We start from the raw sequence: 14549 nt of genomic DNA, 5'->3' as shown, positions 1-14549 counted from the left end.
GAAGTTAAATGTTTTGTGCCTGTGATTCCATCAAAGAATACTCTATAGCTAGATCTAAGCTAGATCCAGTATAAGGTTCAAGGGAATGGTCCCATCTTTTCAGGTTTAACACCCTATTTCCCTTGTCTATTCCAAGGGGTCCCTCTCTCTCTTTTTTATATATTATTCCAATGCGCAGAGCCTATTGGGAATATAGGAACTACACTACATGGCGCCCCACATTGGGCGCCATGTAGTGTAGTTCCTATATTGATGATCATCATAACCCGCAAGACCCAGACATATCACATGGCACTGACCCATGGGATGATTACGATAAGGATCCAGATGTACCAAATGACCCTGATCTCTATCCCTCTAGGCCTTTCCCACCTGATGACATTGGCTTTGCGCAACTCGTAAACAGAGCTGCCCAATATCACCGGGTGGAACTGCATAATGAACCTCTAGAAGAGACTTTCCTTGTTGAAATGTTCACACATTCACAGAGGTCTACTAACACTACCCATGCTAAAAGGCATGCTAAAATATACTAACTAGAACTAGGTATTTAAAGACCCAGTTAGAGCCAGAATACCAACACCTCGGGAAGAAAAAAAAAATACAGGTCTGCTCCTACAGACCCTGTATGCATAAAAGGTCGGTTACCCTTAGACACGCTTGTTCTGTCTAAAGCCCGCAAGAGAGCCTACTCTCAAACAGGTGACGTTCCTCCTCCTGATAAGGAGTCAAAACGTATTGATGCCTCTGGCAAAAGGCTAGCTTCCCAGGCCGCAAACTCTTGGCGTATTGCCGATGTTCAAGCTCTATTGGCACGTTACGTCAGGGCACATTATGACAAATTAGAAAAACTTCTACAATACATGCCAGGAGAACATGAGGCCAAAGCGAACGACCTCATTCAGGAAGGGAAGCTTATCACAAACACTTCCATAAAATGTGCCCTAGATGCGGCAGACACAGCTTCGTGTGCTAGCAACACTAGCATACTCCTGCAGAGACACGCTTGGCTTTAAATCTCTGGATTCCAGCAGGAGGTACAATCCCCCATACTTAATCAGCACTTCGATAAAGAACATCTTTTCGGGCCAACAGATACTTCATTCGAAAAAATGAAGAAATATACTGACACGGCAAAATCCATGGGAGCCCTACAATTACCTCCTAGCAGGGGTTCCTTTCGTCGCTCCTTCTACAAGGTTGGCTCAAAAACAATGTTGGAAAATGCCTCTTCTTACAAGGGGAACAACTAATCTAGGCCCTCCGGGGGGTAATTTTGAGGAGGGGCAGAGGAAGAGACCACTCCATCAGCACTTCCCCTGCCAACAAACTGACTCTTCTCTTCCTCCCCCCCCCCCCACACACACTCCACTTATGTCGGGACGTCTCTCACAGTTCCTGTCCGGAATTCAATCATTATACAAAATGGTTATCGCCTGGAACTTACCAGCATTGCACCAACAATCCTCCGAGAGCTCAGGCAATGTCACCAGAACATCTTCTCCTGTTAAAACAAGAGGTCCTCTCTCTGTTAGACAAATCTGCAATAGAACCAGTCCCCTTACATCACCAATGGACAGGAGTGTACTCCCTATACTTTTTGATTCCCAAGAAGGACAGCTCTCTCAGGCCCATACTGGAACTCACACAGCTAAACCTCTACATTCAATCGGATCACTTTCATATGGTCACCCTACAACAGGTGCTCCCATTGCTTCAGTAAGGTGACTTTCTTTCCATTCTAGATTTAAAGGACTCCTATTTTCAAACTCTCATTCACCCGGCTCACAGGAAATCGCCGGTTCGTGGTGGATGGACAACTCTACCAATTCAAAGCCCTTTAATTCGGGGTCACTAAGCCACCAAGAGTATTCACCAAGTGTCTAGCAGTAGTAGCAGCTCACTTAAGAAGACAACCCATTCACGTCTTCCCTTACTTAGACGACTGGCTAATAAAAACCAAGACGCAACACAGCTGCCTACACCACACTCAGAAAACAGTTCAAGAACTTCACAACTTGGGATTCACTGTGAACCTCACCAAGCCTCATCTGCAACCCTCCAACATGCAAGCGTATCTAGGAGCTACAAGACACCCGCAAAGTACTAGCGTACCCCAACCCAGTCAGAATACGCAACATGCAAACCCTTATATCACAATTTCAACCGCAACCCTCACTACCAGCCCGAGTGTTTATGCAATGGATCGGATTGATGGCGTCTTGCATTCAAATTGTTCCTTACGCTAGACTCTAAATGCGTCCCCTACAGTAATACTTAGCACATCAGTGGAACCAGGATCATGGTCACTTAAACGATTGGTGTTGGTGGACGGCCACACATCGCTCTCTGCAGTGGTGGAATACACAAAATCTTTCCAAAGGGTGGCCATTAATCGATCCGGTTCCGCAGATGGTGCTAAAAGCAGACTCATCCCTCACTGGTTCGGGAGCTCATCAACAAACTCATACCATTCAGGGCATGTGGACTTTACAACAAAAATAGCTCCACATAAACCATCTGGAGCTGCTTGCAATTTTTCTAGCATTTCAGACGCATCTAGTAGGCAAAGCTGTCCTAGTTTGTGCAGACAGCATGACCGCAATGTACTATGCACAAAAACAGGGAGGGACACACGCTCCTACAACTTTCACACCTAGCTCTGAGCATCTGGAGGTGGGCCATACCTCAAAACATATACCTCCTTGCTCAACATCTCGCAGGAGTAGACAATCAGATTGCAGATCTACTCAGTCGTCTGACAACAGATCCACAAATAGGAACTACATTCCCAAGTACTCCTCCCATTCTTTCAAATGTGGGGCTACCCAGAAATAGATCTATTCACCACACACCACAATGCAAAATGCCCAAACTTCTCGTTCAGGTATCTACACCCCTTGTCCAAAGGAAATGCACTATGGATGAATTGGTCAGGGAAATTTGCTTACGCTTTTCCACCTCTCCGGCAAATTCCATTAGGGGTTCGGAAGCTCACTCAGCAATCCCTCACAATGATCCTAGTTGCTCCCACATGGGCTCGACAACCATGGTTCACAACCCTGTTGGAATTATCAATCGTTCATCATAAAGTTCCACCTACCCACAAGCTTCTCACTCAGAACCATGGATATAAGCCATCCAGATCCCAGTCAACTCAACCTTGCGATCTGGCACATGAAGTCTTAGAATTTGGCTACCTTAACCTCCCACCTGACTGCATGAACATTATTAGAGAGGCTAGAAGTCCTACCACAAGAGCATGCTATGCAGCAAAATGGAAACTATTTGCAATTTATTGTACTAAAAACCAAATCAATCCGCTAGATGCCTCCACTCAAAACATCATTTGCTATCTGTTACACCTACAACGTGCTAACTTAGCAAATACGTCCATACGATTACATCTTACCTACAAAACAATAGGCCAGCAAGGGATTTCGTTTGTGTTTTGAATAACAGCTAAAAGGGTAATGAATTTAATTGAACACCCTCACTAGTCTGATTTAAGTAGCTGAAATTGATGATGAGGGGCCAGTAAATGGTGTTACCACACTAACAAAGAAAAGCACTAAATACAAAAAATACAAAGACCAGGTTTTATATCAAAAGATTGTTATTTTCTTAAGAATAAAGATGTTACTGATGGAACAGGGTACAGAATAAAAAATGGGGGTACAGAACAAAATGCATTTCAGATGTACAAGGGAGTTGATAATATATTCCTATAATACATCTAGAAAATAAGTCTAAACTGCTACAAAGAATACAGCAATGACTTCAAATCAAACGTGACTGAAAGTCAATTGTAGTCGGTCAGTAATGTGCAGAATTAGACACAACAGTCGACGTTTCGGTCTTTGGCGAAATAATTTCAAAAGACCATCATCAGGACATGGGTTTTGTGCATATATTTGATGACCTTTAGAAGATATCAACCATCCAATTTCTATTCACATCAAATGTTCGTATTGGAAGGGACACTCTTTCTGATATTTAGGCAGGAACTCCAAGATAGGAAATCCTTTGAATTATATCACAGGAAGTGGGTGGTTGAGTGTCACTTTCTCCCGCACTGGAGACTGTTTCGCTGCTGACGCTGATCACGCTGTAGCTACGCATCCTACTTCGAGAAATTGTGACGTTTGTCCAACTGTGACTCAAGCATCAAACTTTGATGAAAGGAAGTAAGAAAAATTAAGAAAGTGACGCTCAACCACCCACTTCCTGTGATATAATTCAAAGGATTTCCTATCTTGGAGTTCCTGCCTAAATATCAGAAAGAGTGTCCCTTCCAATACGAACATTTGATGTGAATAGAAATTGGATGGTTGATATCTTCTAAAGGTCATCAAATATATGCACAAAACCCATGTCCTGATGATGGTCTTTTGAAATTATTTCGCCAAAGACCGAAACGTCGACTGTTGTGTCTAATTCTGCACATTACTGACCGACTACAATTGACTTTCATTTACGTTTGATTTGAAGTCATTGCTGTATTCTTTGTAGCAGTTTAGACTTATTTTCTAGATGTATTATAGGAATATATTATCAACTCCCTTGTACATCTGAAATGCATTTTGTTCTGTACCCCCATTTTTTATTCTGTACCCTGTTCCATCAGTAACATCTTTATTCTTAAGAAAATAACAATCTTTTGATATAAAACCTGGTCTTTGTATTTTTTGTATTTAGTGCTTTTCTTTGTTAGTGTGGTAACACCATTTACTGGCCCCTCATCAATTTCAGCTACTTAAATCAGACTAGTGAGGGTGTAATTAAATTCATTCCCCTTTTAGCTGTTATTCAAAACACAAACTAAATCCTTTGCTGGCCTATTACTTTTCAATTTAACTTTTGCCCAAGCCCGCAAGAGTATATTGGTTTGCTCACCCTATCTCAAAATACCTACAAAACAGACAACACTTGTCTTTGTTTCGAGTACCCGCTATCAAAGCTTTTATGGAAGGACTCAAAAGAATCATTCCTCCTAGACTTACACCTTCTCCCGTGTGGAATCTTAATATAGTCATTACAAGATTCATGGGTCCACCGTTTGTGCCTGTGCACAGATGCAAATTACAATTTCTAACTTGGAAAGTAGCCTTCCTTATAGCCATCACATCTTAGTTGGTGAGCTCCAGGCACTAACTACAAAGTGGTTCTTAGAACTAACCCAAACTTTTTACGCTAAGTTGTTTCTGCTTTTCATCTCAACCAGTCTGGTTTTCCTCAACCAGACTCAGTAGCAGAACGTTCTCTCCACACATTAGATGTAAAAAGAGCGATACTTTATAACATTGAAAGAACCAAACCTTTTAGGAAGATGAATCAACTTTTTTTTTTTGTTTCACCACCACATAAGGGCAACCCCATTTCAAAAGCAGGTATTGCACGATGGATAGTTAAGTACATACAGATATGCTACCTCAAAGCTAAACGTACCTTAACAGTTCCCCCTAAAGCGCATTCTACACGCAAGATGGGGGCTTCCATGGTATATATAGGGAACATGCCCTTAAATGACATTCGCAAAGTTGCAACCTGGTCTACACCACACACCTTCACAAAACACTATTGTGTAAATGTGTTAGCAAAACAACAAGTTAGTGTGGGCTAGGCTGTTTTAAAAACACTTGCAGACCACTGCAACAGATACAGTTTAGCCACAGCTTGGGAAAGAATTGCTATATAGTCTATGCTAACGCATATGATCTACAGCTCATTTGCCTCAAACGGAAAATGCAACTTACCCAGTATGCATCTGTTCTTGGCATATAGAGCTGTAGATTCCCTAGGTATCTGTACCTGTTGCAGTATTATCTTACTTAGATATTCTATACATGGACATCACTTTCTACTCTTATTAACTCCTCACCCTTGGTGGCAAAACAATCTAAGGATGGAGTCGATGCCCATGCACACTATCACCGAACGGAGGCGTCACCTACCTCGTGACTACAAAGACTTCTTCGAAGAAAAACGAAGTGCAAACTTCTGAGCCCAACACCAGATGGCGATCTATGCTAACTCATATGAATCTACAGCTCTATATGCCAAGAACAGATGCATACTGGGTAAGTAGCATTTTCCTTACCAAGTATTCATTTTTTAAATCTATTAGTGCATTATCACTAGAATAATGTATTCGCTGTTTGGAGTCTTGTAGAAACAAATTGGCTTTAGACACTACAAAGCCTCAAACAATAGTGGCGAATAGTGCATCAAGGATCCTGGCCTATTCAGTCCGTGTTTTCCTTTTCATAGTTCAGGCAGGCACAACTTTAATATTTATGGAGGTTGTGATGCTAGGTCTTACAGTTTCAAAATACATTTACAGCTGTCTTACCTGATGCCCAGTTCATTATTTCAGTGTCCTCTATAGGTAGGTCTAATGTTTCATCACGAACATTCAAGGCTTTGCAGTCTGTTTCCTATGTTTCTTTTGTGGATGGTAAGTCTTACTGTGGCCGGCTTGTAGGTATTTACTGTTTAGACCACTTGCGTAGATTTTATACGCTGTACAGAGTACTTTCATAAATGTCATGTTTTTAAAACTGTTTCCATGTTGGACCTAAGGGAGAGAGGCTGTTTTGCAGTATGCCACCACAAAGTGCTCAAAAATGAATTTTCTAGTTAAAAGCATGTGTACCACGCAGTAACTTTCCTACATTCTGATGTCATTCTGTTAGTGCTTTTCCTGTCTCTTCTTACATATAATTTAAAGATCTCAATCGCGATTTACTAAATTTGTTGCAGTCTTCATCCCACTCGATCTTATCAATTTTTCTACCCAGCAGAGCTTTATACCTTTTTTCTGTGCGTTTTACATTTTTTTAAATTTTAAGATTAACCTTTCGTGAAGTGTTTCCAGGAACACTGTCTTATTCCATACTATACTGAAAGAAGAAATTCTTATGTTTCACATTCAACATGTATTGTTAGCTGTCCACCAACTCCATTTTCTGTTCCTTTTTTACTATAGGATTTGAGCCTAACGTAGAAGACTCTACCACACATTAAAGTCCCGCTCCAGCGTTAAAGGCCTGAACCAAAGGCGAGGGCCTTTAACAAGGGAGCAAGCTTTTAGTGGCCGGTAGAGCCAGCTATGGAAGGCTCTTAGGCTATTGGAACATTCCTACTACCTGATAAGGCAGTGGTCTAATTTGTAAAAGCAGACCTCTCTGGGCCCGAGGGGGTTGAAATCCCATTGGGCTCCGGGAGGCCTTTGTTCACAGCAACAGCTGTGAAATTAAAAAAACGCATTGGAAAGTTGCTCTCTAGGCTTCTATCAGCCAGTAGAAACACAGAGCACTCCATTATCTAGAATGGAGCATTCAACATTCCAATGTTCTAATAAGGAAAATACAATAATGTATGAAACTAAACCGAATTCTTTTAGAATTAGGTCAATCACTTTATTCACTGCTTGCCATCTGATATCTGTATGTCTCCAGAATGTAACACTCTTCACTTCCTTCTCTTTACAGAAGCACAAAAACAGAAAACGAAGGTATGTACCACATTTCAAGGTTTCTGCACTAAGGTCCTTTTATGTAGGATTGCTAGTGATGTCTCTGTAGGGTACAAGTGCAGATGGGCTCAAACTTGGTTCTTTATTCAATGCAAAACTGGCCTTGTTAAGTGAGATGTCATTGAGACCATTTAGTATTGCTGCCATGGTAAACCTAGGTTTTGTCTATTTGTGCTGCATTAGTATCATCGTGGCTGTGCTGTTTGTGCTCTTAAGCCAAGCATTTGCAGGGTTTATGGCCCTGTTGGGAGTATAGTACCCACAAGAACAACAACAAGACGGACAATGTATTGTTGCTGGATTTGTCAGTAAAGGAATATGTCTCTAGTCTGTTACATCGACATGGATTAATGTTTTACTTAACACGGTAAGTGATTAAGTATGCCTTTATCGGAGTGTAATCGTTTATCAACTCACTCCTAAAAACATATCTAGGCGACGAATGCAAGTACACCAGGTTCTTGAAATACACTTTTCTATCTAGTACGGCCGCTAAGGGCGTGTTACCTTTACACCTTAGCCATTACATCGCAGATATGGGGTTGTTTTTAGTACCTTTACATGATGGTATTTTAAATCACTGGTAATGTTCAAAATGTTTTTGTCATAATGTTAACATATTTCATTTCAGTGTACACATCTCTCCAACTATATCTATGCACACACACACATCCTTACCCTTCAAGGTGTAGTGATGCATAAGTTATGCAAAAAAAGCAGAGAACTGTGGGTAGTTACCAGGTTTAGGTAAACAGCAGCTCCTGTACAGAGCACCCTACAACACCAGCTACACTCTGAATCTGCTCACCTCCTATGTCTGTGTTTCTAGCAACTTTTTTAGAGCATAGGATTAGCACAGTGCCATCCACGCTGAGCTAGAAAGGGACAACCCATAGTTTTCTGCTTCTTTTTTTGCATAATTTATGCAGCACTCTAAGACCGAAAGGGTATTGTTTTGACTTACACTGGGTGTCTGGGCAAAGTGAAACTGGTCTGAAGCGCTATAATGATAGCAAGATGCATGTCATGGGTTACTTTATTCATTCCAGGTTGGCTTGGATGTTTTTTTTACCACTTCAAAGCTGAAATACTGTTCCTGGAGAGGTAAAAAGGCTTTTGTCATTTTACACCTCGGTGTGGATGGCATTGTGCGAATCCTGTGCTTGAAAACTTTGCTGGTGTTGTAACTATAAATGAGCACTGTAACAGTAGAAGAAACACATGTTTAATAATTACACGGGTACAAAGCCTGGGGAGATAAAGGATTGGCCTTTGAAACGTAGAATGATGAGCCGATGCCAGGACTCTGTGTTCTACTTCATCGCTAATCAGATTCATAACTCCAGCACAGAGAGTGACCGAAAAGAGGTAATGGCAAGCACTTGTCACTTGTTGGGTCACACGGGACCAGGACCAGATGTGAAGTGGCGAGCTCTTAAATTATTATTTACCTATTTGACGTCATATTTGGATATCGCCATGCCGTGGCTGGCTCCCGTCACCCACACTTTTACTCCACAGCCATTCTTAAAGCACTAAATCCAGAATTAACACCTCTATGAGAATTTGAGCATATTTGCAGTAAAGATACTTGAAAGTTCCATACCTTTCGAAAAGGGGCATAACCCCACATTTCTGTTCTGGTTTGCCAAGATGTTTGTATAAATGTGAAGTTTTCCATTGTATAGCACTCTTGGGTGCGACACTTTTCACTCTTATCTTGCCCACTTGCTGGGCATGATGAGGCGGGGACAGTAGCAACCGAAGGAAAGGCAGCAGCAAGGGATGGGCAATGACCAATCACTGCATGGCTTCATAATAGAGCCATACTGTGATTGGCCAGGTTATTCTTTAATGCTAAACCTCTGACCCCAATGCTGGCTCTAAGACTAGGCCTACTCATTGTCTCTTGAGCCAATCCAGGCGCTGCTCACTTGCTGAAAACCACATAAGAGCAGCGCAAGGATTGTCTAGAGCAGGGAAAGTTAGCCCTCCTTAGGAGACCGGGGAGGCTGCGGCAGTGATCCCTTGGCTCACTAACGTTGCACTAGTAGAGTCCTTAAGTGCGCATGTCGGGTTGGGCGTAGGGCGACACCCGTCCAACCCAACATGTACACTAACATGTCTTCAGATCTAGCCAGTCTTTCTGTTGCTGCAGTCTATAATGATGCCCCCTCATGAGTTGAAAGCCTGCTGCCTGCCATGTGCACTCAGCCCGCACCTGAAATAAACACTATGGCCAGGAATATAAACCTAAATGCATTTAACATTACTATTCAACATTTTGAATACAGTCTCCAGGGGGCAATAACTATAAGGGGGTGGATGCCCTCATAGGGGAAACTGCTACTGCCGGAACTATGGAGAAATCTGATCCCCAGATCTCAATTGTGTCAACCTAGCGTTATTGCTCCTCATGTCATAGATTTTGGATACCTCAATCTTCCACCTGAATGAATGTGCATTCTTGGGGAAGCTTGTAAACCTACCACTTGAGCTTGCTACATAGTCCAATTGAAAAGGTTTGTCTGCTATTGGCTCTTTAAACATATTGACCCTTTTATTGCAACAGTACAAAACATTGTCTGTTACTTGCTTCATTTACAAATCTCTCTCCTACAGTTCACCTCTATACCGTTAGCTGCCTATCTTCAAAATAGTCAACCCGTCAATTTATTTAAGGTATCAGTTATTAGGGCATTCATGGAAGGTCTCGAGTATTTCCACCGATGGTCCCATCTGCATCCTCATCAAATCGTAACATCGTCCTTACATGACAGATGAATCTCCCATTTGAATCTCTTCACAACTGTCCCCTTCCGTTTCACACTTGAAAAGTGGCGTTTTTAACTGCGATTACCTCACTTATTTATTTTATTTATTTGAACGTTTTATAGAGCGCGAACAAGATCCTTGCGGATATCGGAGCGCTTTCCAGTATTCAGAGTTGCATAATACATGGGGAAAAGTGTGACAAATTATCCAGGTACTAAAGGAGGGGTAACATGAGCAAGGGACAGTAGAACGAGTGCAAAGTACGAAACGTGGGGAAGGGAAACATGGGATAACATTAAAAACAAAGATCAGGACCAGTAGTAGAGAGCTTCATGTGAGTATCTCGATTACTTAAGTTCCATGGCAGGGTAAAGTGCTTAGGTGGAATGGATAGCCCCCCCAATGCAGGAAATATTGTTCTTCAGATTTGATTAGTGTTGGAAGAAACCTTCTTCCAGCTCCATAGAGGTTGTCCTCCGCACCCACCCTACATTCCTTCCAAAGGTAGTCTCTCATTTCCACCTCAATCAATTGATTTACCTTTTTTCTTCATACAACCAGACTCTTTTGCGGAAAGGGCTATCCATACATTAGATGTCAAGAGCCCTCCTGTACTTTATAGAACCAACTTTTAGGGAAACTCAGCAAGTGTTTGTTGCTTTCTCACCACCACATAAGTGAAAGGATCTTCTATGACCTTCCTTGGGAACATTTCCAATAGCTGAAATTGATATGTAAGGCAGCTACAAGGTATACACCACACACATTTTTATTTAACATTACTGTGCGGATGTTCTATCGTGCCAGCAAGCTAATGTAGGTCAGGCAGTGCTGAATGCACTTTTCCAAACAACTGCAACATCCCCAGGTTAGCTACCGCTTTTCAGAAGTATTGTTTTACAATAGTATATACAAAGCATGTGTATCTACAGTCATACGTTAGCTAGTAAGGGGGCACCCCCCTCTACAAGGACTAAGGTCAGGGAGAAGAGGGGAACACTACCGAAGAATATGCAACAAGCTCCCTCATGACCTATGTTTCTTTATTTTGTGTATACATTATCAAATCAGGGCTACACCTAATATATACACTTTGACACTTTAATCATTAATTTGTCATAATTTTGTATTCAAAAATACATGTAAAGGTTTTTATCCATTTTCCTTTGTTCTATACACATCACTATAAAAATATCCATTTACATTTGTGTACAATAATTTTTATACATAATTATGCACTCCTAAGCGTCATAGGAACAGTTATGATCTATAGTTCCAGACCCCTAAACAGTTATATGTACTCAACTTTCATCAATTCTCAAACTTATTCAATCATACCTAAACCACATTCTCACATCATCCAATATCGACCACTCTTCATATTTGGATCACAGGGAGTCCTAGAACTAATTTGTCTCCAACCCCTATTGATGATCTAAATTCAACAGGGTTTATCAGAAGGTCAACACGCGTTTCGGTGGGTTTGGAAACGAAAATGGACCACCTTCCTCAGGATCATGCCAAATAAGCTGGCAACCATACAGGGGTACAAAGAGTGTGTTAATGCACCTTCAATTTCAAATAGATATTTTTATGGTGTTGGATGTATATCACAAAGGGAAAAACTTTTACATGTATTTTTTTAATAAAAAATGATGACAGATTAATGGTTAAAGTGTATATATTCTGTGTAGCCCTTATTTTATGTTGTATACACAAATTAAAGAAATATAGGTCGTGAGGGAGCTTGTCGCATATTCTACAGCCATACATGCCTTGAACGGAAAATGTTTCTTACCCTGTAAGCCTCTGTTCGCGGCATGTAGTGGTGTAGATTCACATGCAGGACACCTCTGGCTGTTGCAGTTTATTTTCTCATATATGAATGGGCATCTCTTAACTTATCACTTACTTTCACACTCCATTCTCTCCATTCTCACCCACTGTGCGTGGCAACAATTTAACAATGGAGTTGAATCCCATGTGTATTATCACAGAGGAGTCGCCGCTCTACCTCGTGACTCAGACTTTGCAGAAAAACTACATGCACACACCCGGACCCAACACTAGATGGCAGGAGTATGCAGCACCATGTCATGAACAGATGCTTACAGGGTAAATAACATTTTCCTTATTTCTATACTACAAAAATCTTAAATTCTAAAGTTCTAGTTCTAACTTGGTTAGAATATCTGCCCCTCCCAAAACATACTATAACTCGCTCAAATCCATACACAGTATAGTAAACTCACTAGCCAGACTAAGTGAGCTATAACTTGCGCCTTCCCTTTGCACACCATACACGCTTTCATATTACATCATTTATACTATTTTAAATCATAGCAACAAATGACCTCTGAAGTAACATTTATGAGAACACTGTGCATGGAGCAGGGCGATTTGTAGTTGAAACACTAAATAACCCCTGGAGCAACCAGCACAGTGTCTATAATCTTCCTCTAGCAAGACCATAAAATGCAGCGACCAGCATCGTCTGAGGTTCCTGACCCCTTTTATGCCAATCTGCCTAGTAGAAAGAAAGAAGCCAAAGTGGAGATTCAAGAGGTCATTATGAGACTTCAGAGTCAAAAAGGAGGATATCTAGAGCCCCTGGAAATAATTGCTAGTCACGGCTGAAAGCCAGGTAGACTCCCTTTGCCTCCACAGCACCTTTGGGTCAGTCTCTAGCCCCAAAACGATGTCTGATAAAGGCAGAGCAACCCCTTCAGTGGAAGTCTGGATTCAAGCCCAGTGTTGAGCCAAAAATGGCTAAAACCTTCAGGTCCAGCTCCTCTGACAGGCATGCCCCAGGCTCAAGACACACAACTGCAAGGGTCTAAAAAGCCACACTCCGACCCAAAATAAATGGGAAAAGCTACTCTGCCTCTGGCACCAAAACAAATGCCAAAGCCCCCTTCTACTCTGAGATCTGATGCCACAGAGGGGTCTATTTTTGGGAAATTGTTGGTCATTGATGCAAAGCAGAAGAAACTGCATGTGTGTATGTGTATATATATGATTGAGAAAGGTTGGTAACACAACCGAAATGCGTCTCTGAATCGCTTTTTAAACTGCTGGGTTGTGGTAGCCCTACGCATTAAAGGAAGGTGAAGCGAACAGCCCTCGTGTGCGTGCTCTCTATTTATTGCATTGGAAGTTGTTTTGGGATATGTCTCTCTCTGACTCTGGCTCTCAATGTCTCTATCTGCCTCTGTTCTCCTCCTGGCGCCAGTAGGTAGTTCTAGTTAGGACCTTGTTTCTTTTCAATTTATTTTTCTTTTGCCGATATCTTTGCCGCCATTTGACCAATCTTCGCGAAATTTTCAAAACTGATCGGGTGGTCAGTTGAAAGTTTCAGGGGGACCCGTCAAGTGTGGGCCAAGAAAAAGGGGGGTATCCCAAAACACATGTACTCCATGTTAATTTCTATAGGAAACTTTGCATGTGGCTACAGCTGGAACTGCTGAACGGAATTACACCAAATTTGGCAAAGATTTAGCTCTTGGTCCAGAAAGCACTATTTTTTGTTAAATGGTGTAAATCTGCTCAGTTGTTGCTGAGAATTGGAAGCATTTATCAGATATCCATATATCGACATGAAGCGACTGGCCTCGCTTTCAACAAGGAAGTGTTGGCAGCCATCTTGTGACTCGGTTGAACTTAGTCACTAGACAAAAAGTAAAAAAAGGATTAAAAATAAAAGGGGGCAGGGTAGAAACACCCTGCTCAGGGGGGGGTCCCACAGGTACTGCCAGGAACAAAAAAATCGTTTTTTTAAATTTTCAGCGGGAGTCGCGTTGGGTCCACAAATCCCTCAGAAAATTTTATAAACTAAGCGCAGACTTCCGTGCTTTTTGTTTTCTTTAAACCCCCGGTTGGGCCAGTACCTACGCCGACAACACCCAGCTCATCCTCTCACTCACTAAGAATCCCGTTGACATCAGACTCCAGGAAGGAATGAAGAACGTGGCTGCCTGGTTCTTCGACTGATTCGGAGCCCCCCCCCCCCCTCGTTCCTTGAGACCCTCACAGGTGAGTAGCACGCTCCATGAATCACTGATTGATTGAATCATCAAAATACATGCTGAAGCCTGCCACCTCCGTGGGACTATATTCATTAAATGCAGGGTCCCCCTCCCCACCCGCAGGCCCTTGGGACCACCACCTCCCCCGGATTTATATTTTAAATAAAAGCGTGGAGATGTCTCCTGCCCCCCCTACAGCCCTGGGGACCACC

At 42.0% G+C, this 14549-nt stretch overlaps 1 protein-coding gene across 1 annotated transcript in view; it reads left to right on the top strand.

Annotated features, from left to right (window-relative positions):
- TRIM35 (tripartite motif containing 35) overlaps positions 1–14549 on the top strand; it is a 173371-nt gene that overhangs the window by 100880 nt on the left and 57942 nt on the right. The window contains exon 4 of the mRNA XM_078649936.1: positions 7494–7516. Coding sequence (XP_078506062.1) covers positions 7494–7516 — 23 coding nt within the window. The remainder of the gene's footprint in view (positions 1–7493; positions 7517–14549) is intronic.

This window comes from Lissotriton helveticus, chromosome 6 (assembly GCF_964261635.1).
Source record: "Lissotriton helveticus chromosome 6, aLisHel1.1, whole genome shotgun sequence".
NCBI classification, from domain to species: Eukaryota; Metazoa; Chordata; class Amphibia; order Caudata; family Salamandridae; genus Lissotriton; species Lissotriton helveticus.
This window is presented reverse-complemented; position numbering and strand designations above follow the sequence as displayed.